The following is a 23,992-nucleotide window of genomic DNA, read 5'->3' on the forward strand; positions in this document are numbered from 1 at the left end:
CAGTTGTGCCCGCGCTCCGAGGCCGCTGTCTGCTGTCGCCGCGCGGCCCAGGCCCGGGGCGAGGGCGAGCGCGCGGGCGCCGGGAAGTCGCCGGTCCAGACCGCGCGGGACTCCAAGGAGTTGGCGGGCGTCCTGCCTTCGCTGTTTCTTCTTCTTTCCCCCCGGGTCCTTCTCCGGGTCCAGGGCTTGCGGACAGGGTGGATGGACCGGGAGGCGGGAGGGGCCCGGGCCGGGGGAGACGGGAAAGAGGCGGGAGGGTGCGGGCGGGCAACCTCACATGAGTTGGGGTTGCTGCATAGCTTCTTGGTGCGCCGAGGGGTACCACGACGTGTAGCTGGGGATGTAGGAGCCCGCGCTGCCACCCGAGCCCTTCCCGGATGAGGTGTTGGGGTTCCAGCCGGGCGGCACTGGCGGGGAGGCGGCAGACAGCGCCCGGCCGTTGGCCAGTGCGCTACCCTCCAGAGCCGCCCCGCCCTGCTTCATCAGTTTCTTGAACTTGGAACGCTTGTTCTGGAACCAGATCTTGACCTGCAAGAGCGGACAATAATGTGACTGGGCTAGGTCCATTGTGCCTACCGTGGTCGTCGGGGAGATAAGGGGGTTGTGCGTGGGACAGTCGAGGAAGGATCCCCCTCTCTGCCCTGTGCCACTGGGCAGCTCTCCGTTGGAGGAGCAGAGCCCCACCATCACCTATAAGAATCAAAGCCTGGCAGGCCCAGCTGCCGGCCTCGGGTGGCCCGCAGGGGCAGCTCTCAGAGAGCCAAGGGGGCGTGGTGGTGAGGAGTGAAGGTGGGGGGGGGGGGGTCCAGACCTTCGCTTGTCAGGAACTCAGCCCGACCCTGGCAATAGTCTGGGGAAGAAGCAGCGCCTGCACAACATGGAGTCTTCAAGTCCAATATGAACATCAATAAAAGAATCGTGTGGAGGAAAGGAGTGGAGGAAATTTATTTGCAATGCCACCTGCTTTCTCCTTGCTCCATTCTTTCTGCCCTTGAATGAGTTGGGGGCTGACTGAGGAGGCCAAAGGTTTCGTTAAACTTTTCATTTGGACTTAAATCAACCTTTAAGTGTCTTAGTGTCTGTTTGCGCTCCCCAGCTCTGCTCCAAATCCCGGCCCAGACGTTGGAAACCTGCGCCAGTCGTGATCAGAAAGCCCACGGGCTCCCCAAAGTCTTAAGCGCAATCCGGGAAGGAAGGTCCCGTTTCTCCTCCAGGGTCTGGGACTTGGGAGGTGAGAAGGCGGAGGAAAGGATTTCCTCCTACCCCAACCGGGTGAGAAAGAGGAGGAGGAGGGAGACAGAGGCTCCGGCCCGGGCCCTGAGTCATTAGCCACACACTTTAAAGGCAAAGAAGGGATTAAGCCCAGCGTCTATTGTTCCAGTTGTTCGGGCACGTGTGACCCGAGAGTCCCCAAACAAACGTCTAGGGAAATCCTTCCTCGCCCTAATCAGATTGTCCAAGGGCCGAGGGCCGGGCGGCCGGTAGCGTGGAGTACAGAGTGTAGCGACAGAGCCAGAGCCAGGGCAGAGAGAACGAGGAAGGAAGGAGAGACGCAGGGAGAGCCAGGGGTGGGAACACACACACACACACACACACACACACACACACACACACACACACACAATCTCCGACCCTGAGACGCAAAGAGCAAGACGCGAAGCTCCGGGCGCAGGCCGGCCGCGGTAAGCCCGCTTGGCAGAAGGGGCAGCGGCAAGGTACCTGCGTCTGCGTGAGTCCCAAGGAGGCCGCGAGCTCCGCCCTCTCGGGCAGAGCTAGGTACTGAGTTTGCTGGAACCTCCGGTTCAAAGCCTGCAACTGCAAACTGGAATAAATCGTCCTGGGTTTGCGGATCTTTTTCCCCTTGCCATTGAAGCGCACTTCACCGCCTTCCACCACCGTGCTCTTCTCGGAGTCAGCCCCTGGAGGGACAGCAGAAGCGGAGGGCCGCTGTTAATGCAGGGAAAGCCTTTAGTGTGGGGAGCCCAGGGCCAGTGGCAACCGAGGGGTGGCGGTGGCTGGGCTGAGAGAAAGAACGCTCAAGAAACTCCGAAAGCCAGGGAAGTGTCCCGTAAAGTCCGAGGGCCAGACCCGGGCCGCTGCAGGCGGACTGGGGCAGTTCCCAAGCGTGCAGTTCCTGCCTTTGCAGGGAAAGTTTGCTATTTTTGCAGGCGGCAGTTGAGGTTTAATTACCCTTAATTGCATACATTGTTTATAGCGCTACGCAATAAATAATTACTGAGACTAATACGTGCACATGTGGGTTTCTGTTTTCCAAAGGGGCATTGTGTGCTCGGCGCACAGAGCCACCCAGAGGCCCAGACAGTGCCAGGGGATTTATCTCAGATTTATCCTTTACTGGATAGTCGCGAGTTGGGTGGAATTTTGAAATATTTTTTTTCTTTGCTATGACAAGGATCCATAGATTGATACCCGAAACCTCCATTGCTCCGGCGCCCTCCCCACCCCCACCTCTCTCTCCCCCTCTCCCTCCTCTCTCTCTCTGTCTCTTCCTCCCCCTTCTTCCTCCCTCCTTTCCTCCCTCCTTCTCTCCCTCTCTCCCTTCGTACCCTTTCCTCTCCCTCTCCTTCTCCCTGGCAGGCGCACGTACCTGGGTCCTCCAGGCGGCTCTGGGCGAGGCTGGCGCTGCCCGGGTAGGACTGCACCGAACTGATGTAGGGGCTGGACGCGTGGCTGCTGACCGAGTTGACGTAGGGGTAGCCCAGCGGTCGGGAGAAAGACGAGGCCGAGCTGTAAGCGCCGTCGGGCTGCGAATGGCCCGCCGAATGTAAACAGTGCATGGAGTAGTGCCCGTGGGACATGGGAGAAGGAGACATTTGCTGGTTGGGTGGCCCAAACTCCATAAACACCGCCTTGCCCGACACGGGGCTGTTGAGACTTTCTGGCATGGTGGTCATGGTCATCTCTTCTCGCGGGGTCTGGGTGTGGGTCTCTCTCTCTCCTCTGCTTCCCTTTTGGGGGTCTCTGTGTTTCTCAGGACAGGAAGGAACCCAATTTAAGCGGAACAGGGGTTTTCACTTTCCATTCATAAGAAAATGGAGTTTGTCTCTTTGAAAAGTCTAAGCATGATGCTGCCGAGCTCCCCAAACTCGCTTCAAAGCTTTGACTCAGCCAAGGTCATAAATATTCATGAGCTGACGGAGCTGATTGGTCCGCTGTCTTGCATAATCACCGGGGATTGGTCCGAGGCGCTCCGGCTCCGCTGGACTAGAGCGGGCGAGGCGGCCGGGCCTCGGGAGAAACGCGTCCACACTTCCCGGCCGGGGCTCCTCTGCAACAGAGCGCGCCGCGTGGGGCGCACAATGGGCTGCAGCACCCGCGCCGGGACCTCCGCGGCCCGCGGCTCTTCAGCCTCCCGCCTCCCCCGGCGCGCCGTACTTCCCAGAAACCAGCGGCTCGGCTCAGCCGCCCTCCCCCCACTACTGTCCCCACCCTCCGCCCGCCCCCAACGCCCAGAAAGGGGCATCGCTTCTCCCAGCCGCCGTCACCCGGTCCAGCGGTCAGCTAGGGCTCCGGAGCCCGGCCGCGGCCTCGGAGCGCGAAGTCGCGCACGGGGGTGGGGGTGGCGGCACCGGAGGCGGCCAACCGAGCGCTGTCCTCCCGAGAGCCGTGTGCCTAGCGCAGCGCTCCCCTCGGCGGCGCCTCCCTGGCTCGGGTCCGCTCTGCCACATCCCTGGGGGCAGGTTTGGGGCCCTCTGGGCGAACTCACTCACTCGGCCGCCGCGCCGCCGCCGCCGTTCCCTGGGGCCCGCTCGCATTGCTCCAGGCCCAGCTGGCCACTCCAGCTCGAGGCTGCACCGGTCTGATTAAAGCAGTGCGCGCGGAGAGCCAGGAACCCGCGCTTCTCCTCCCAGGAAAGGCGGCCGCACCGCCCCCTCCCCCCAACACACACCCCCTCTTTCCCTCCCAACCTTCCTCCGCCTCCCCTTCCTCTTCACTCCCTCTGCGCCGAAAGCCCCGGACGCACTCGCCCCAAGGGCGCGGCGCAGAGTGGAGCCCAGGAGCCGGCGGGCTCAGTTTGGCTTGAGCAACCAGCACCAGGTGGTCAGTTTCCGGCCTTCCGGGGTCTGGCGAGAGTACCCCGGGTTTAGGAGTCCTGGGGAACACCGAAACCCGCGGCAAAAACAGGCCAGTGGCAGGCTCGCATATCTTTGTACAATCATGTCTCTCATTGTCGCCCAGGATCCTCCTCATCTCCAGTGGTCAAAGCGGGCGCCACTGGGCCTGGGGGCAGGGCTAGCAAAAGCTGCCACGGCGCCTTCTATCTTCTGGGGCGCTAGGTACAGAAAAGCGCACAAAAGCCCCCCGCCGCCGCCACCACACAGCCACCCCCACGAGGCGTGGCGCACACCACGCTGCCTGCTAGGGACTGTTGGTTCCCCATCCCGCCAGCCCCACGGTGAATCCCAAATTACTTTGTTAGGTAATTAGAAAGTGTTGATAATTATTTCTTTCATAATTTAGCGGTGTGACGGGAACGGGGAAATGATCTTGTGAAAGTTCACACGTGCAGATGTATTAGTTACTGATTCATTTGATTAAATGGTAGTCTCAAGTGCTCCGATCCGCAGCTGAAGGCGCCCCATTAGCATAACACTGATGTTTAATTTTCATACGCATAATTAGCCATATATTTAACACTAATAGCAACATGCAGCCTTTCAGCGTTAAACAGCCCGGGATTTGATCTGGCCTGAGCTGAACCTTCGGCGATGCACCTTCCCCTGTCTGGAGTGCTCAATGATCACAGGACAAACCTCTGTAATCAAGCACATTTTGGCAGAGGGAACACCAATAAAAATGAACATTCAAAACAAATTACATCGTGCTGTCGTTACAGATATTAGTGGAAGGGGCTTCTCTCTTTTTTAACTTCTGTAGCCGCAGCTGCTGCCTGCGGAATCCCTCTCCTTTGGTTTAAGGGCATGATGTTGGGGATAGCAATATTTCAGGCAGCGTGGTTGGAGCAAAAAGAAAAACAAAAGCAAAAAAAAAAAAATCCTTCAAACCAATAACGGGTTTGCCAACGTTTAAAAAGATTTTTTTTCCCCCTTAATCACCGAACCACACGGTGATGCTTTGTAGTAACAACCAGCTAATGACTCCGCCACCAGACTGCTCTTGGAGCCGCTCGACTCCTCTTGATTTCCTTGTTGCACTTGTGGTTTTAATAGCTCCTTCCTAGCGCCTGTTTCGGGGTGTGGAGTGAGGTGCGGTACGCACGCACGACAGCACGGATGCCGCCCGGGCCCCGGTCTTTCGCGCGCACCTATAGCGGGCCCTGCCCCACGTAAGTGATTGCCTCGGCTGGCGCGGGGTCGGGGTTGGGACCGTGGGAAGTGGCTGTTGACTTCGGGCGCTCAGGGCTACGCGTGAGGAAACCCGACGGCTGGGTTTATTCCAGAGAACTGCAAGATGAGGGAAGGGGGGAGAGACGGCCACAGGTCGCGACTGTCTACAGGGCTCTCGGTCCACATCTGGAGGGGGAGAATCCAAGCCTTTCCAGCGCAGGGGACAGGGCTGGCTCCGTGGAACAAAGGACCCGCACGCGCCCCCTCAGGAAAAGGTTTCAGAGCCTTGTTTGTGTTAGAAATGAAATATGTGTGGGCGAGGGAGTCTCTACATTCGGGAATTATCTCCTAGCCCCAGAGAAGCAGGTCTGGGGAGGGAAGGCTGAGCCGGGGCCCTCGGGAGCGGAGACGCCAGGCCTTGAGTAGCTTCTGAGTGAGCGATCTTATCTCCCCCCACTCTCGGAGCCCAGAGTGGATCCCTCCCCCGCAGGCCCCCCAAACCCCCGCTGTTAAGACACCTGTTCTGAAACGTTGGTTTGCTAAGATCTTTGCCTGCCCCAACTCTGTGAGGGAGCAAAACTCTCACATTTATTCTGAGAGTCCCGGATTCCGAGTAGAACCTGTTGGAGACACCGCAGGACCCGCGCCGGGTGGTGGTAGCCGTGGCCACGCGTGGGCGGAAATCCCCGCGGCCCCGCGGGAGGTTTGGGGCCAGTTCATCTGGGAGGTGGTAGCTGTGGTGCATGGGGTATTTTTAAATCTGCTTTCTAACTTCAACTTCAAAGCAGGTTAAACGGAGTTCGTTCTAATTCAAGTTTGTTTCCTACGGAGCGAGTATTGGCTGGTGCTGGTATATATACATATACGTGTGTATAATATTTAAATTAGGCTTAAACTAGTTACTTTAATATATAGGATTATAAACCTGTCCCCCAAATACTTCCACCTCAGAATAATTGCTGCCCAAGCAGCATGTTATCCCAGTGGATGGTAAAATCCTGTGGTCCTAATAAAATTATTCTTGAGGAACTTGGAGTAAACTGATCCGTAGATAAGATAAGTGGCTAACCATTGCAATCTGATTGTTCTAGGAGAGAAGTGCAATCATTATCTGGCAAACCTCCCCCAAGGCCATCTGGGCTTGGTTCCTTACTAGAGAATCGGATGGGTCCAGAGCAGCAGCCTCATCTTGAGGCTTTTGCTTGGCCAACTCTCAAGCATCCCCCAAGTTTTTCTATGGTCCTTTAAATCTTCAACCTTTTCCTCGTCTTTTCCAGCTCTCAGATCCACTTGAATTGGAACTACTTCGGTCCAAATTCTACATCTCTGGACACAGAGAAAGGGAGTTGGAGGACACCTAAGAGAATCCAAGTTTAGGGAAAAGCTTGAACTAGCCACTTTTCTGAGTGCACTTATTGGCTTCAGTTTCCCATCTCTTCTCCACTCTGAGTGTCACAAAGTGAGCTGCCTCTTGGGTCCTGATCACAGAGGCCACCTGTCATAACTACAGGTGCTCACATTTCCTTGATGCTCTGCAGCTCAAGCTGTATTTAGAGGGTGGCAACTTTGCAAAACCCGTTTCAGTAGAAGCAAAAGTTAGCCTAACCCCTGACTGCCCAGACACCTTCACTGAACTTGCTCTTTAAACTATGACCAGAGCAGGGATAGTTTCTATGTGGTCTGCTAGAGGCCCCAAACCTCTTCACCTGAGCCCAGGTGTGAACAGGTGCTGGGGGGGGGGGGGAGGGTGCTGAGGAAGGAAGGGTATTCTGATCAGAAATCGGCCTTTGGGAAATGCAGAACGTGGCCCCTTGGATTTCCTGCTTCGGAAGCAGGTGGAGCTGTGGGCTTGCCAGCTCCAATCCCAGCTAACTTGGCTCTAGCCCTCAAAAGTTTCCGTATCTCCCCGTGCTGGGATCCTCTGGGTCTCCATCAGAAGAGCACAGTCCAAAAGGGGCCAATATGGTCTGCTTAGGAGCTAGACCGGCTGGACACTGCTCACATCTGGACAGGTGGGGCCGATGTTCTAATTCCTAGTGCAACATACAGTCCTGTGTGTGTGTGTGTGTGTGTGTGTGTGTGTGTGTGTGTGTGTGTGATGGGAGTTCGGAGAGGGGCTCTCAAAAGTAACCTCAGGGATGGCCACTTAGGGTAGGATGAGGGACAAGTAGGAGGAGCCACAGGGGACTGGGAAAGTCATGTTTCTGGACTGATAAAGCCCTGTAGGGACCAGGCCCAGGGTTCACAGGCAAGGAAATGTTTGTGACCAACCCTTCCATTTGCGGGCTAATCTTTTCATCTCCAAAAGCAGCTATGAAAGGCTGGGGGGTGGTTGGCCCCTGAGAGTGCCAACGTGGGATCCACAAGGCAGAAAAAAGAGACTTTAAAAAAATTCCCAGCTAACATCTAGGCTCATTTTTCCCTCCTTACATGCACATGTGAAAAGTTTAGAGATTCAAAAATTAACCACCCACTCTCTCCCCCTAGTAACTGTCAGAGATGCAAGGAACACAGACACAATGGTTAAGAAGGAAAAGCTTTTTACTTGGTCAGAGTCAAGACAAGGCAAAGCGAAAACCATGCATCTCTAGAAATCCCTCCTCTTCCAACGGAGGGCGTCCCTATTCCCCTCCAGAATCTTTTCCCTGCGTTGGGAAGTGCGGAGCGTTGGGAAGCCGAGCCGGCTCCAGGATCCATCCCTCTGAAGCCGCTCAGGCCAAGGCAGGGCTTGAGATCTGAGTTCCCAGCTGCCCCCAAACCCCACCGGGTTTTTCCAAGAGTAAATGCTAGGTTGGTTACTGCGTGAACTGCCGTTCGCCTGTGTCTTTTAAAAGTTTTCCAGCTAGATTTCAACAATTTAGGATAAAAACCTCCTGGCCTCTGTGACCTTCAGGTGGCTCCTCAGGCCTCGTGGGGCAGTTTGGTCAGGATCTCCACGCCCCCCGACGTGATGAGAACGGTGTGCTCGAACTGGGCGGACCTGAAACACACACAGCAGCCATGGGAAAGAGCGACACCCCTAGCTGTGGGGTCGGGGTACGGGGGCGAGGAGCAGCAGCCCGCCAGGGCCAGGGCCGTTGATCGAAGCTTCCCTTCCCATAGAATTCAAAGCCAATGGCACAGAAAGCAAACACCTTTGATTGTCCAGGGAGACCACAGTCCATGCATCCTCCAGGACTTTAAATTCGGGGGATCCCTCGGTGATGATTGGCTCTGTAAGAAGGAAAATATTTACTGCAGTGATCTAATCAGATTCTTGTCAAATATTGTTTCTGTTTCGGCTGATTATGAAAAAAGAGAATAAGATGGTTCTCCTCCCCTCCCCGCAAGTGCTTCCCCCACGGGTTCATGTTGTCATCTCGCAAGGGCTGATAATTGATGTTGCTTACATAGTATACTACAAACTAAACAGTAGGAAGAGGAAACACCACCGCATTAAAAAATGTATGAAGTTGCCTAGTTCGTAATTTTTTTTTAGAAAAAAGGGCATTTTAATCAAGCCTTAATTAGGACCCTGTGGATAATAACCACCCAAACACCAGTCCCTCTTATAAATACCAGTCAGTTTTTAAAAATATTTGAATTTTTAAAACATGCTCAAAATGTTCATTAATCAGCAAATAACAATTTTCTTATTTCACTCTAATTGCTTCTCCATTAAGTACCACAGTCAGAAAGATGATGCCTCTGAGGTCTGAGGTGATTGGAATTTGGTGGTGACACCAACCACATGATCAGCCAGGAATGGGCAGCCAGAAAGGACATACCACTTGCTGACAGAGAGCAAGGGACATAATCACTTCTAGTCACTGGGTGTTAATGAAAAAAAAACAAAACAAAGCCCCAAAACCAAAACCAAAACCAAAAAAAAAAAAACAAACAAAACACCAAAACAAAACAAAAAACCAAACACCACATTATGCTGGTAACAAAATTAGAGGTTGGACGGCTGCCGTCTCCTAAATGTGTCGGTAAGTATCTGATTTAGGAAGATGGGACTCGAGGATATTATTTAATCAGATTTGCTATGCATCTGAATTATTTCATTACACTGATTGGCTTTATTATTCCTTCACGGGACTGCCTGGCCTAGGCCAGCGCTGCTGCCTCCACCCAGGAGCCACCGCTCTCTAAAGGGGAACTTGGGCACTGACCTATGGTGAACGCCATTCCCTCCTCCATGAGTAGATCGCTGTCATTCGCTGCAAAACAAAATATATGGAGTAGGGGGAGTGGGAAATGGAGAGAAAGAGAAACAGAATTAGAAGGACAGGACTGCTCAAAAACCTTGGTCATTTTACTTATTTTCTTTTAGGGTAGAAGGAAGGATGGAGAGATCTAGAATCCTGGTAGTGGCTACTGCCAAGGGGTTAAACACAGGGGTTCTGGGCCTTAGCCTCTACATTTTCTTTGCTGGGGGTCAAGACCCCTGGGAAGGGTGCACCAAGGCCTAGCAGAGGCAGCCTGGGTGTTCCAGACACCTGTTGCATTCCCCCCTCCACTGTCCCCTGGCCACTTGCTTCAAGGTCTCCTGGTTTCACTGGGTCCTAGGCCCTGCCCTCCTACCCCAAAGAGGAAGATACCTTGGGGAACTGATACGAAGGGAAGGCAGCCACTTAGTGTGCAGATTGGAGCAGGAGGCTAGGACAGGGCGGGTAACCCTGCAATAACTCCAAGTGTTGGGGCAGGGTGGGGTACACGCCTGAGATGCTCTGTCTGCACTCCTGCCCCGGACCTCCTCTGAGCTGCCTGGGGTGGGGGGAGGAAGGACTCTCTGGTGCAAAAGGAATTCTGACCTGCTGGGTCTACGGAGATCTTCCGGGTAATGGGTTCCAGGCGGTATTCCCTCCAGGGACTGCTCCCACCCCAAGCACACAGGTCAAGGCCCAACTTTCCTTTGGTCCCTGTCCAGGTGTGCAGCTCCCCTGGGGGCCGCTCTATAGAACCGCCTCCTACCCACACCCAAATCCTCCCACTGCTCTGGCCCACCCTTGCGTTCTCACTGTAGGGTGCACACCCAGGCAGTGAAAAGAGGAGGCTCTGGGGAAGGAACACAAGGGTGGGTATAATCTAGAAATCACTAAAGAGTACATGCTGCTAAATAGATCAGCTGTCAACGCTGTGTAGGATGTAATGAAGTTTAACCACAACAGTCAGCGGTTAGAGAAGGGGGTAGGAAAAGAAAAACAGAAAACAGTCGTATGTGCATGCTGCTGGGACATTGATGCAGTGGCATTTTGTTTTCAGTAACTTTGTAGGCAAATATCCCTTGTGCCTTCTAGCCATCACCTTTTGTGGGAAGACAAAAAGCAAAATAAACCTTTCTTTGAGACTGAAAACTGCTGGGCTCTAATCCAATAACATTGTAATGTGCTGGTTACAATTAAGTAACCCCCCCCCCCCACTACACATACACATGCATACACACCAAAGGATGATAATAGGCATTCAAAGTTAGAGGAGCCTCAGGAACAAAACTGCCTTTTCCAGATTCCATTCAATCACTTTCTTACCATGATGCCAAATTTCTGGATGTCCATGAAAGTAAGATCCTATCCCATGTCCCACAAAATGTGGACAGACTTGCAAACCATTCTGATGAGTTATGTGGCTTTAAAAGTGACCAAACAAAATATTTAATTAAATTAGGTAAGTTTTTAACGCATACTTAAAGTCACTTTAAAATAGCCCCTGAAAGAGAAAAAATCAGTTATATTTAGAGCCAGATGATAATATTACTGTTTTCATTATTCTGGAATAATTAAAATTGTTGCCATTGCATGTAATGACTCCCTTTGGATAAATGAAGAAAAAAGGTATGTATCTAACATAGTAGTTTGTTTCATTTACCTTAGTACAGCATTCAAACAAGGCCACTTTTAGATAACAAATGAGTGTTATCTCATATATAGATCGATATACATAACCAAAATACATGTGTATAGAATGCAGGGAATAAAAACTTGCCTTGTTTGTATGAGGTTTCACCAAAGACTGTGCAAATTAATACTAATTTGAGAACCAAACAGAGAAACAAAAATGCAATCTAGAAATGTGACTTCCTACTTTTATAGTTCCCTTGTTTTGGCCTATTTCAAAACATTATACATCTTAGAAACAGAAACACTCATACAAAAGGTCAAATCTGCTTTGTCAATATTCTTAAAATACTCCAAAACTTTGTGCTCATTGGGATTTCCATGTAAGACCTGTATCATTAACAAAATTCACACAGAATGTTTTTTAATCACTGTGATGCTTAAGAGAAGCTAGTATTGTGATTCCTAATTCTTAACGCTTTATTAGTTATTTCTACATGCAAATGTACTGGGTTCCATCTATTCCATATAAATGAAATGTGGCAAATAGAATCCAACCCTAAAATCTTCACCTATAAAGTTAAGAAGTTGTTTCTGAAATCAGGTGAACATATTCATTTCTAGGAGTACCACAAAGATAAGAACATATATACCATTAACAATTTATATTTCCACATGGATAAGGGGCACAGTGCCCTAACCCTAACCATAACAATAAATCAGGATTTATAGGACTCCTATTTAAATTTTTACCAAAATCAGTTTTCAGATCTCAAACTAGAGTTTCCAACAGACCCTAGGTTCAATTTAACATGAACTCAAAGGCAGCATCTCTATGAGCATTCATGTCAATAGTTATCACTGAATACGTTTAAGTTGCATCTCCAGACCTGTAAGATATCTTCCCTTGGACCAGGATGTCACTACAAATAGCAGGTGGACAGCCTCTCATTCAGAATTAATTTCCATGTAACCGATAGTGCAGAAATAGGTAAGCTAAGCATGTGTTGACAACAGGAATAATAAGTCAACATTTTTATCTCTTAAAGTTGTACCTTATGGTTATAGTTATTTCTATGTGCTTTTGCTCTTTGGGCAGGAGGTACAAAAACTTTTCCAAGGTGTTTCCATTTGTACCACACAATTTCTGAATAAAAACTGAGGAGTGGATAGAGGGTGGAAGAGAGACTGAGACAAGACAATACTGATCAAGACTTTTTTTTTTTTTTACAAGAATGGGTTCTACTTAAACCTGTAAATTATGTGACTTCAATCCCAACAGACCTCAATGATTCTAAGAACAGTCAATGTAAACTGTTCTATTTTATTTTCTAAACAAAACAAAACAAAACCCTAAAAAAAAAACCCCTGGGATCTAACTGATTGGTAGGCATCACGGCTACATCTTAAATGTGTGTTACAATGGCAATCTTCGTTTTAATTTCTGATGAAAGAAGAAGAAGAAAACCCACTCTGAAAAAACACTTGGGTTCCCTCTGCCATCATCCCTCTCATTCCTCTTCATAAAAAAAGCTGGGCAATTACAAGGTGGCTAAAGATATTTGAGTGCATTCTCCTACAACAATTTGCTGCCTGGATCCTGCTGGAACTTATGGTCATAGGAGTATCATAGAATGTATGTGTCATGAACGCAAAGGGTCAGGATTTCACAGCCGGGTGGAAAGAAGAAAAGAACCGGACAAATTTCACTCAGCTCCTTGGCTAAGCACCCATCTCAATGCTTGATTCCCAGAAGCTAAGTATGTACTTCTATCTGCTTTTTCAGGGTATTTTCCTTTTGGATTTGTAGTGAGCTTTTCAACACATACTTACTGGGACTAAATGCCATTAAATCTCATTAATGTCCCTAATTACTACTTAAAATAATGCTCCTTCTACTACTTTGGAATATATGGGAAACACAAGATTATCTACCTGATTCTAGGGTCCAAATCTAATTTCATGGAGATAATCCAAGGGACCTGTAATAGTAGGTCCCGCTCTAACAGGAAAGCAAGTAGTGGTAACCCTGACTGTGGCATGGGAAGGTGGAGCATGTGTGCTTTTCTTAACTGGTGTGTTGAGGAAAATGGAAACAGCTGGATGGGCAGGGGTGCCCAAGAAATGCCTCCGTTGCGCCCCAACACCAGCCATTACAGGGCCTTGACCATTTCTGAGCACAAGGGTCTTCTTGTCCTAGACATTCCACTCATGAGATCTGCCTTCTTTCTGCTGAAATCTACTGAAAAGAATTCTCCTGGCATTAGCTGTTTTGTTCTGATTTTCCCTAACTAGAAATCCTCTCAGGCAGTACGTTTGCCTATGAGCCTGAGCACGTTTATGACTTGAAGTCCTTCATAGGGACTATTTGGGGAGAGAGAAGAGGGGAAAGGAAGAAGGAAGTGTATAAACATAGTCTATGAACTTACTTTCAAATTATACTATTATTATAGTTCATGTTTCAGTTACAGTTTATAGTTGAAAGAGAAATCTCTCTTAAGGAATTTCATCTTGTGACTGTTTTCTTCAGTTTAATTCCCTTTCATGAGGTAGTTTTCCTCAATTGAAGTATTGTCTGGAGAAATTAAAACTCTTAATACATTTCAGCTACATTTTATGACTAAGGATACATTCGCCAAGAGGGCAGAGGAGTACTATATTTAAGTGCATGCTCTTCTAAAGAAATAAAAATGCACACGGAAATAGTTTTATCACCATTTCTACGTGAATCCTATAAACAGCACCAATTTCCAAACAGTCGTATCTCTGATTAAATGGCACCTGATCTTCCAAGTTACAGAATTTTACTTCAGTCTTTCCAGATTTTTATTTTAAGCAGTAAGCTTTGAATGAAGGAATGCACAAGTCCAAGGATCCCCTCTAATGACAAGTAATGTTTAAGTACAATTAGTAATATTTTTGAAAGCCAACAACCGTTTTCCAAAAGAGCGGTACACGTTTATGTCTCAAGCTGGATCACAAATTACTGTATTTTTCTTACAATAGTGCTGAACTTTTATTTGAGGTTTTCTGTTTCCGAAAAGCAGACATGATGGATTGAAATAAAAGATAATTTATTGCAGTGCTTACTTTCGTGTGCAGAGGGAAGCAGTGTAATTGTAATTTACAGTAGCTGTCAAGAAAAATCCATCACGGATGACATTAAAATGACTTATTTTGCCTGAGCCACTTATTGTTTAAATGTGCATAATCTAATAGAAAGAGATTATTTTTAAAAATCTGCTTTATATTCTTCTAAATTAATATCAAAACATATACTTATGAATTAAACATTAAAAACCATTTATTGATACTTTCATCATGACATTTACAACTGTAAGTTTAAATTATTTTTGATTGAACTGTCACATATTTGGGATGCGTGAATCTACACATTCACAGTATTCTCATATGCATGGATCATATCATCTAGAGATAATTACAAATACACGGATTTAGAAATAATTTAAAGCAAATGGAGGTACAGGGAGTATGGTAACACTGTAGCCCAAACATCACTAGCCATCCCTCATGAAGCACAAGGGCACAGAGAGAACTCTTTTCATTAAACTATTTTAGCCAGTGTTTCTCCGGAGATATCATCCCATCCTTACAGGCTTCAGAGAATTTCAAAATTTCCCATAAAGATCACTCGGTTTTTGATGACGTACTACTCATAAAAGATGCTTGCATGTTCTTTTCATGGTGTATCAGGAGAAGGAATTTGTGTGAAAGATGGTAAATATCTTAAAATAAGTAAGGCTGGTTGGAAGATGCTTGTAAACCTTCGGTCTGTAATGATTCCAAGTACTTTTGGCTTAAAGGTGGAGATTGTTTATTTACTCCCTTGAGATCTTGCCTGAATAAGAAAAGGCGAAATAATAGAGGTCCAGAAACACTGCCTTAACACACCAGAACAAACATTTGTTAGTCCCCAGTGGCAGACACAAGCCATCTAAACAACGAAATGTATCAGGGTAAAAGTAAAAAGTTCATTGTCTATTATTTTTCACGTAGTTTTTGTAAGTGTAGTTGTTGAGACTGATCTGGTTTTCAAAGGAGCTTGTACATGCAAATTCATCCTCTGCGAAAACTGACCTTTGCGCCCAGATAGCTAAAATCCAATGTCACTTTCAATTCTACTCTTCCTCTTCTTCTTCTTCTTTTTATGTAGCTAGAATTAATGTAGTGAATATGTAATGAAATGCATTATCCTGCATGGAGATTTATCAGATTTTCCGACTGAATGCTATGCTTTGCGAGTACTAGCTGGAGTTCACCTGCATGTTGGTGTGGCGTGTGGCTCTTTTTTGTAAAGAGTTAAGTCGTACACAAAAAAAGGGAACAAAGGTCAGCACCCAGCCGCCACTTGAATGTGAGATTTTTCTTTTTATTCCCCTTGATGTATACTAGGCTCTGTGTTATTAGTCTTAATGATGGAAAATTGTAGTGTTGATACAAATCTTTTTTTCAAAGTAGTAGGCGGGAGCTCCATTTGTTAGTAAGTTTTTTTGTGACTAAAAGCCACGGACAGTACATTTATGTAGCAGTAAAAGGCCTAGATGCTCTTTCCATAGCAGAGCTAATTATTCCTACTGTGACCTTACTGATCTAGCCTGTTCCTAGCACATCTCATCTGCACGCCTGTTCCTCTGTGTAGATGGTGTCAGAGAATATGAAAAACCCTATAATGAAACCATTTTCATGATGGAGAAAGGCTACTGGAGTTGCACTTGCTACAAAGAGGCTCAATTATATGAGTAATTGTGATAATTTTCTACATTCATAGCCTTCAATGGGGAAAAAAGAATGAGAGCCACAAAGGAAAATTACTTTAACAAGAAAGTACAGAGAGTAAAAATGGAAGAAGAGACAAAAAGGGGAAAAAATAACCAGAAAAAAAGTTTAAAAAATAGATCTGGAGGGAGGAATAGCGAGACAGGGAGAACAACAGAAATGCTCAAAAGCCCATGTGCAGCTGTGTTGCACAATTAAATTGAATTTTTTTTTCTGCAGTTGATGAATGTGACTACTGCAAATGTGCCTCTGTAGTTAGCTATCATTTGTTGTTCCGTGACAGGAAAAGGATAATTACCTCTCAGAGAGAATCAAAGGCTGACATGCCCTTTAGACACAGCCATGAATGCAGAGCTCGATAGAATGCTTGAATAAGAATCTAGTGTTCTCTGCCCCCTTCTACTGAAGAATAAATTTTGTTAAAATGCAAGAGCACCACCAGTAAATTTGTTGAACCCTAGGTGTTCAAAAATATGAGATACATCTATCGACTCATCCCATTTGCAAAAATAAAACTGCATTTTGAATTCATTTCTATTATATTCATGGACAGTAAGATAGTGAGATATGCATTAAATTTCTTTTCCCAGTAGGGGTCTGATTCAACATTTCCTATGAAAGAACAGAGAGACACTATCCTTTTTTCCCAGGCTAGTTAGCCTATAATTTAAAACTGTCAAAAACACAATTTTGCTCGAAGTCTTCAATAAAAGCTTCTCAGATATAACCCAAAGAGATTTTACTAAAGTTTGATTCAGACATTGTTACAATATTTTTAAAGCCATAAATACATTTAACTGATATTTTATTGCCTTTTTTCTTAAAGTATTTGAGGGCTTACGAAGAAAAAAGGCAGCATCTTTTCAAGGTGACTACGCCTTCCATCCTTTAGACAAACGGGAAGTGTTCAATGGTTCATATTAATGAGAACAGTGCTTTAAAAGGTACTGATGTGATCATCTTTAACAAAATGTATTACTTTTAGATGAAAACACATATTCCGTATGTCTACTTCAAAACAGTTATGGGGGAAAAAAGATCTAAACGTAGGTAACAGATTATAGGGAAAAGTCTTGAATTCAGAAAATACACATATACTCACAAAGCACGCATAGAATACCGTTTGGAAAATAAACAATGGTGTACAGGAAAAGAACCGGACGAGAAAAGGACATTAGCTTACCCTTTTAGCCTGTTTGCTAATCCACTGATTTGAAAGGTAAGGCTTGCTCGAGCTAATGCTTTTTACCTTTGTATCACAAGAATATGTTTCACCTCATTCCTTTATAAAATTTAGCTTTTCTCCTGTTTCATTACCCAAGAGTTGGGATGTTTACCCCCTTAGGTACTTTTTTTCCATATTTGGTATGATTTTGAGTAAAGGAACACTACAGACTAGTATGTCGAGCTAAAACTAAAGCAGTCGTATAAATATTGCTTGCTGCTCTTATAAGTTTCCCGCTGACCTGAGTATAATTCACTGTTTTAAAGTCTTTCTTTTTTTTTTTTTAAACCCAGGGAACAACACTGCAGCTTGGCAGTCCACATACTGATATCAGACTGAAATGATGGTTCTGAATCATAAAACATGTCATCAACTTTATACCAAGCCACCAATAACCTTTGTACCATTTGCCAACCCTCCCTTTACTTGTCAGTGTAAGGCTTACCTGATTGTGTTTCCAATTACAGAGAAGGGAGCCCCCGCTCTGCAAGCTGCAATTGCTTCATCTCTACACCTCCTGGCAACCTCCACTAACTTTTTACCACATTCGTCCACATTGCCCACCAAAAATGTTTCAGAGGTATCTCCATGGTAGCCATTGTAATAGACCTAAACACAGGCAAACATTTTAAAATATGTTCTTGTTTGTAAATGTACTCATTAAAGTATATATTGTGCTCATCTATGCATTTAGTAGATTCATATATTTCACCCTTCCAGAATTACTCTTAAGCTTCCCTACCAAAAAAAAAAAAAAAAAAAAAAAAAAAAAAAAAAAAAAAAAGGGACATGCTAAAGCCTCACAGAAGTTTTAAAAAAAGAAGCCATACAACAATATTACAAAATTTAAAAATAAATATGTAATGGTAGGGCTATTTCAATAGCATTATGATTAGCAATGCTATTAAAATGTTTTGATACCTCATTTTGTTTCTGAGAAGACAAAACTACATATGCATAATTTACTGACCAAAGACACTGACCCATAATTACCATAATAGGTCTAAAGAACCCAGAAGTATTTAACATAGTGAGAAGTTTCTTCAGTGTCATGGAGATATATGATCTTTTATTTACCATTTCTATACTTGGAAGTGATAGATAAGAAGAAATAAAATAGACTTGTCAGTATTAGACATAGGAGAATTTAGTTCTAAGAATTGAAGTGGCTTGATATGAGAATGAAATATGCTATGGAAAAGTCCTATCTGGAAGTGAAACCTTAATCAAATGTTCCAGATAGCAGAATGTTAACAGAAAACACTATACATGGGTTTTAAAGGATTAAACGATAACAAAATAGACTTCAGGATAAAATTACAGAAAAAACAATTTTATCAGTTGTCAATGATTCAGAAGGCCCCATAGGATCTTGAAAAATACCAGATTTGTTATAAAAATCAATAATAACAAACACTATAATAAACAGAGAAGGTAGAGGAGACTGGTTGAAAGCTGATCCTTAGACATAGCATGGCATTTGCTATTTTGCATAAATTTGACCTATGTAATTATTTTTCACATTTCTCTTTCTCATGAAGTAGAATGCAGAAACTTATAAAAAGATGTTTATCTGAGCTTCCTGACTGTTTTAATACTGATTTAATATCTTAAATCTGTATACTATTCTGCATTAAAAAAATACTATCCTCTGTAAGGGAAGCAGGAAAAGTCTTTACTATGTCTTCGGTTTCTAAGTTAGAAAACTGAGGCATACACAAGTAACTTGTCTCAGGTTAGTGGTGGAATACAGAGGTAGATCCAGATTAATATGATGGGTTATTGGCTTCTAATCAAATGTTTTCTCTACTATGTCAAATGACCTTAACTCCTTGCAATAGAATTTTATACATTTATTCCCATTTGCAATCCAAGAAAGTACAAGTTTGATTTTATACACAAATATATAACAGTTGCCAATACAAGAGTAATAATCACTTTACAAAATGCATAGGGGCACCTGGGTGGCTCAGTCCATCAAGCCTCTGACTTTGGCTCAGGTCATGGTCTCGCGGTTCGTGAGTTCGAGCCCTGCATCAGCCTGCATCGGACTCTGTGCTGACAGCTCAGAGGCTGGAGCCTACCTCAGAGTCTGTGCTCCCTCTCTCTCTGCCCCTCCCCTGCTTGCACTCTGTGTTTCTCTCTCTCAAAACTAAACATTAAAAAAAAATTTTAATGTATAACTCAGTGTTTTATAACTGTTATTTAAGTAAAAATATTTTTTAAAATCTTTATTTGCCTTTGTATAATTCTTTTGGCTAGCTTTCAAAATGACTACTTAGAAAACTCAATATATATGGAAATAACGATACTTTTGAAAGTCTGTGGCAGTTATCTATAATTAGGATTTGTGTTCACAAAGTATTCTTGTTTTGTACTTCATTTATTAAACAAATATTTATTGAGCAACTACTCTGGATATCTCATTGTCTATTTTTTAACATTCACCTTTCAAGGGGGAAAGATGCCTGTTTTCCTGTGATGTATATACTACATGTAAACAATTATAAAACACACAATGAGTATTTTCTAATAAAGTATAAGGATCTAATAATGGAGTCTTTCACTTAATAAAAGATCTCATAAGAAATATAATTTGTGGGGAAGGGTAAAGAAAAAGAAATATAATTTGTTAGGATACCTACCTGTATGCTTCCTGACTCCTCCATATTTCTAGACACCTGAAATATTTCACTTTGCTTTATTAGTTTTGCAACTGTGAAATATTTGAATGTTAAAATTGGAATTGTTTATTAAAAGTCTTCAGGAAAACAGAAAAGGCATGGAATATTCTCCTTGGATGAACTGGAAGCAGCAGCAAAGAGTGTGCTGGTTTCATTCAAAGCAGCAATATTTTATTAGGGGGTGATTAGGTGAGATGATAAATGTAAAACCCCTAAATCAGTTACAATTCAAAAGAAAAGTATATCATGAAAAATACTTTATTTCAGGTATACTTCATAAAATATCTCCCTCTACAGGATTCTGAGTTGGAAAGATAAACCAACTGAATCTATGTGGAGCAAATGTTCAAGTATTCTAAGTAGGACAAAATGATATATGAAAAAGTATCAGCAATAAAAGAATCCCTGACTATATTATCATACAAACTGATAGGAAGACAAGAGTGAGTTAATTTAAACAACTAAAAATTTGACCAAACCCAGCGGTTGGATGCCAATTTCTACCTCATTCCCACGCTTACCTGTCTTCATGGTCTGGATAGACAAATAACTATTATTAAAAATATTTCCTTATTAATAGAAGCTATACTCCTTGAATGTTGTCTGTCTCAACAAGTTCTCATCAGATGATTAAATTTTATTTATTCATTTAAAAATAATTTATGAATCATCAGATGTATAGAATTTATCTCTAATCTACATAATCCAAAGGAACCACTACAAAATTTTTTAGTAAAATGAACTGCCAAGGCACAAATCATCCAAGTCTGAGAATAGTGAGAGGCTGAGGGAATTAGTAAAGGTTAGAGCTTGTACAATTCTAAGTTTCCATGTGAAATCACTTTGGGTTGTTATTTAAAAGAAAGGCTGTTAACCATTTGGTAAAAACTTAGGGTCAGTGAGAAAACCACTCTGTTTGTATGTTCCAAGTTCAAGGCTCTCTACACCCTCTATACCAGAAATGGAACACGACGTTACCTTCAGGGATTTTAATAAATCTAAGGAACACTGCTAGCAAAAGAGTTGCTGTCCAAATAGACTGACACACACAGGCCAATGTAGCCCCTAATGACAGAGTAAGATAATGACAGGCCCCACTCAAAATCAGCAGGAAGAGGAAGATCAATCTTGGCAGAGTGAAGGAAAAATGCTGGCTTTCTTCGCGTTAGCTCATCTCATACATATCTAGCTTCAGCAGCTGCCCAGTGCTGTGGTGCTCTGCATTAACTACACAGTGGATCAATAACAATTACACCTTCTCAAAAACATGACACATAGCAGGATTGGGTTGACATTTCACTTAGGCCAACATTGATCTCAGTGCATCTGATTCCAGCCCTAAATTCAAGTCAGGCCTGGGTTTACTTGGAATAAACACAGAGTTAAAGACAAAAAAGGAAACCAGCTGCTTGCGTCTGGGTCTGGAAGTAAACAGCACTTCCCTTGGTGCAGTTCACATTTTCAATCCACAATTCTTCCTGTTGCTACCAGCAATTCTGAAGTTGATCAAAGACTATTTTTTTATATTATTTACTCACCGTGACATCAATGTTGATAATATCTCCATCCTGAAGAGGTCGACTGAAACATAAACAGAATAAAAATGGTGATAGACAGATCTCAATAAAAGGAATGTAAAAATAAATACCTAAGACTATCACACACCCAGTGAGTCACAACGATAATTTGGAGTGGAAGAGGAATAAATGGAATAACTATATCTAATCTTTAAGTTACATTAGTCACATCAAATTTTATAAGACATACATAATAGGAACATACTGCCATTGTTTAAAAATCTTTAAAACAGTCTTTAAAAAAATGTACTTATTAGTTTCCTTAATTTTGCAAAGACCCAAAACAACAGTTGATAATCTATATTTGCCTACATTTGGATTTTTACCATTTATATGGTTAAAACTTAAGAAGGTAAAAGAAATATTTCATGAACCATGACTTGTGTGGATTACACACTGCTTTAACAAACATTAAATTATGTCCCGTTGAGGCAAAATACTTCAAAATTTTTGTTTTACCATAATCAGCTTCAAAAGTTTACAGGTGGGTTTCAATTAAACTAGTATCTTTCAACAAATGTTATAGATCTTAGTTTCATGTTTTAGTTTCCGAAGGAACAATATGTTATTAAGCAATGAATACCTGTCAGGAATACCATGACATAGCACGTTGTTTACAGAGGTACAAACAGATTTTGGAAAACCTCCGTAGCCTAGAGGTGAGGGATAAGCATCATGACTGATGATTTCCTGATGGACAAGAGCATCTATCTCTTCAGTTGTCATGTCAACCTAAAATATTAAATAAAGAAATTGTGCAGCAACCGTTGAAGTCATTTCCTGCACTCATTGACTATGTCTACAGCTACAGTACTTTCTGATGAGATTATATAAATTTACTGTGATAAACTTGTGATACAACAGTTTAATTAATGGTGATTAACATTAAATTTTTAATTGTGCCTTTTGGACAACTGTTTGGGCATAGGATGGTGTTATGGGCTATTAGGAAATGGAGACTTTAAACTCTAAAATCCTTTAAATTATCCGTGAGTCATTCAATGACATGACTCCTTTGGGCCTGAACACTTCACAAAGCTTCCTGGGCAATTCCTTCCTCTTCTTCAATGGTTAGTGCCTCAGGCTAGCTGAAGCATATAAATACATTCTCAAAAGTATCTTCAGTTTAGATGACAAAGCTTGAAAAGTAGGTCATCCCACACCTTCTTATCTAAGAGAAATCTTACATGAGCTTTGCAGCAATGGTGGGGAGATTATGGATCATTATTTTAAAAATTCAGTCTGATACCTATCGTAGAAATTTGGTTTTCACAAATCTTGATTTCTTTCATACCTGAATAAATCCATTGTTTTAAAAAAATACTTTGGAGAGTATTTTTTTCTCAAACTCAAACTAAAAAAAATCCTCTCTCAAACTAAAAAAAACAAAAATAAAATTGAGTTTTATGAGTACATGAAGATATCTCCATAAACTCGTAAGTCATAAAATTCTAAAACAAAATCTTTTATTAAAAATTAACTATTTCTGTAATATTGCTTTGTGTTATTTGATATTCACATTAAGCTTAGTTATGTTGCTATAACAACTTTATTACACAAATGATACCCTAAGTGATTTCATTCCTGAGACTCACTTCTTAAATTCTGCCCACCTTTTGGGAACTACAGGCCTATATATATATATATATATATATATATATATATATATATATATATTTAAGGATTCCTATAAAGCAGGGTGTTTCTCAGATTATTCTGGAAGAACTAAATCTTGTAGTAAGATAGTTGTCCATAGTTGTTACATTTTTATATTACCTATAGCTTTGTGTTATCTGCTCTAATCTTTCTTTGCAGAGCTAATGCAAGAAAACAGGAAACAAAGGATGAGGCAGAACAACTCTTCAGGCACACAGAAATAATGTGGGGAATAAAAGCAGAAACTACAGGCAGGAATAAGGAGGCAGAAGTCAGAGCTGTCTGCCCTGGATCAAGTTGGACAGGCTGACTGGGCCCAAAGTATCTCTGGAATCCTGATACTTAAAACTGAATTTGGATTTTAAGTTACCTCTTAAAAAAAACACATAAAATAATAAAATCCCTTTCCCCCATCCCAGGCTTTACTTGGTTTTTAACAAATTAGATGTATACAAAAGAAGAGTTAAATGGAAAGAAGGGAAAGAGGAGGGTTTGTTGCCCCTTCTGTAAGCCCTTCTGAGGCTTGGTGAGACGCCACCTTTAAACTCTTCCCAGCCAGGAGGAGGACATGACGGGCCAGCTGACAAGCCTGACGAAGCCCTTGAATCTGATCTTCATTCTTAACTTCTATGCTGTCTCCCCAGTCGGGTACAATGCCTGTCGTCACATAGTCTGGCTTCTTTATGTGCTTGAGGAAAAAGGATTGAAAATGAAGATCAGAACCCAGCACACGACAATGGGATCATTTTTTCGGACACAGCCTCCTGCTTCATGGAGCTCTGCCCTTCCTGCCGGAGCACCGACCTCCGAAGCCAGCACAACAGACCCTCCAGGCTGCCCCCAGTTCCTTCCCCTGCCCTTTTGAACTTAACGTTGCCTGTTAGTGCTGCTTCTGGATGGTCTGTTAACCTTACTGTGCTTTGAG

General features: G+C 43.9%; 2 protein-coding genes across 4 annotated transcripts in view; both read right to left on the reverse strand.

Moving 5' to 3' along the window:
- Positions 1 to 273: 273 nt before the first annotated feature.
- On the reverse strand, positions 274 to 2,921 carry DLX1 (distal-less homeobox 1). 2 transcript variants are annotated; one of them, XM_047873345.1, is made up of 3 exons: positions 2,609 to 2,921; positions 1,720 to 1,919; positions 274 to 528 (listed from the first exon to the last, which is right to left on the reverse strand). In XM_047873345.1, the coding sequence occupies exons 1-3, from the start codon at positions 2,919 to 2,921 to the stop codon at positions 274 to 276; spliced, it is 768 nt and encodes a 255-aa protein (XP_047729301.1). The 2 variants fall into 2 exon arrangements, with proteins under 2 accessions (XP_047729301.1, XP_047729302.1); XM_047873346.1 differs by lacking the exon at positions 1,720 to 1,919 and having other exon boundaries at positions 452 to 528.
- Positions 2,922 to 7,832: 4,911 nt separating this feature from the next.
- Positions 7,833 to 23,992, reverse strand: part of METAP1D (methionyl aminopeptidase type 1D, mitochondrial) — a 90,655-nt gene continuing 74,495 nt past the window's right edge. The window contains exons 3-10 of one of the 2 annotated variants that reach the window (XM_047872074.1): positions 23,606 to 23,755; positions 21,995 to 22,143; positions 21,373 to 21,415; positions 17,596 to 17,759; positions 10,823 to 10,920; positions 9,464 to 9,511; positions 8,444 to 8,522; positions 7,833 to 8,289 (exon numbers count right to left, since the gene is read on the reverse strand). In XM_047872074.1, coding sequence (XP_047728030.1) covers positions 8,211 to 8,289; positions 8,444 to 8,522; positions 9,464 to 9,511; positions 10,823 to 10,920; positions 17,596 to 17,759; positions 21,373 to 21,415; positions 21,995 to 22,143; positions 23,606 to 23,755 — 810 coding nt within the window. In that variant the 3' untranslated portion in view covers positions 7,833 to 8,210. Of the gene's footprint in view, positions 8,290 to 8,443; positions 8,523 to 9,463; positions 9,512 to 10,822; positions 10,921 to 14,414; positions 14,988 to 17,595; positions 17,760 to 21,372; positions 21,416 to 21,994; positions 22,144 to 23,605; positions 23,756 to 23,992 lie in introns of those variants that run through there. The other variant, XM_047872075.1, reaches the window with a different exon arrangement.

The sequence above is a fragment of the Prionailurus viverrinus genome, chromosome C1, assembly GCF_022837055.1.
Source record: "Prionailurus viverrinus isolate Anna chromosome C1, UM_Priviv_1.0, whole genome shotgun sequence".
NCBI lineage: Eukaryota > Metazoa > Chordata > Mammalia > Carnivora > Felidae > Prionailurus > Prionailurus viverrinus.

Excerpts from the sequence above, each read along its gene's own strand:
- DLX1 (XM_047873345.1), bottom strand. The coding sequence starts at position 2,921 with ATGACCATGACCACCATGCCAGAAAGTCTCAACAGCCCCGTGTCGGGC. Across the intron at positions 1,920-2,608 it reads GAGCCGCCTGGAGGACCCAG|GGGCTGACTCCGAGAAGAGC; the intron begins GTACGTGCGCCT and ends CTGTCCCTCCAG. Across the intron at positions 529-1,719 it reads TGGGACTCACGCAGACGCAG|GTCAAGATCTGGTTCCAGAA; the intron begins GTACCTTGCCGC and ends CCGCTCTTGCAG.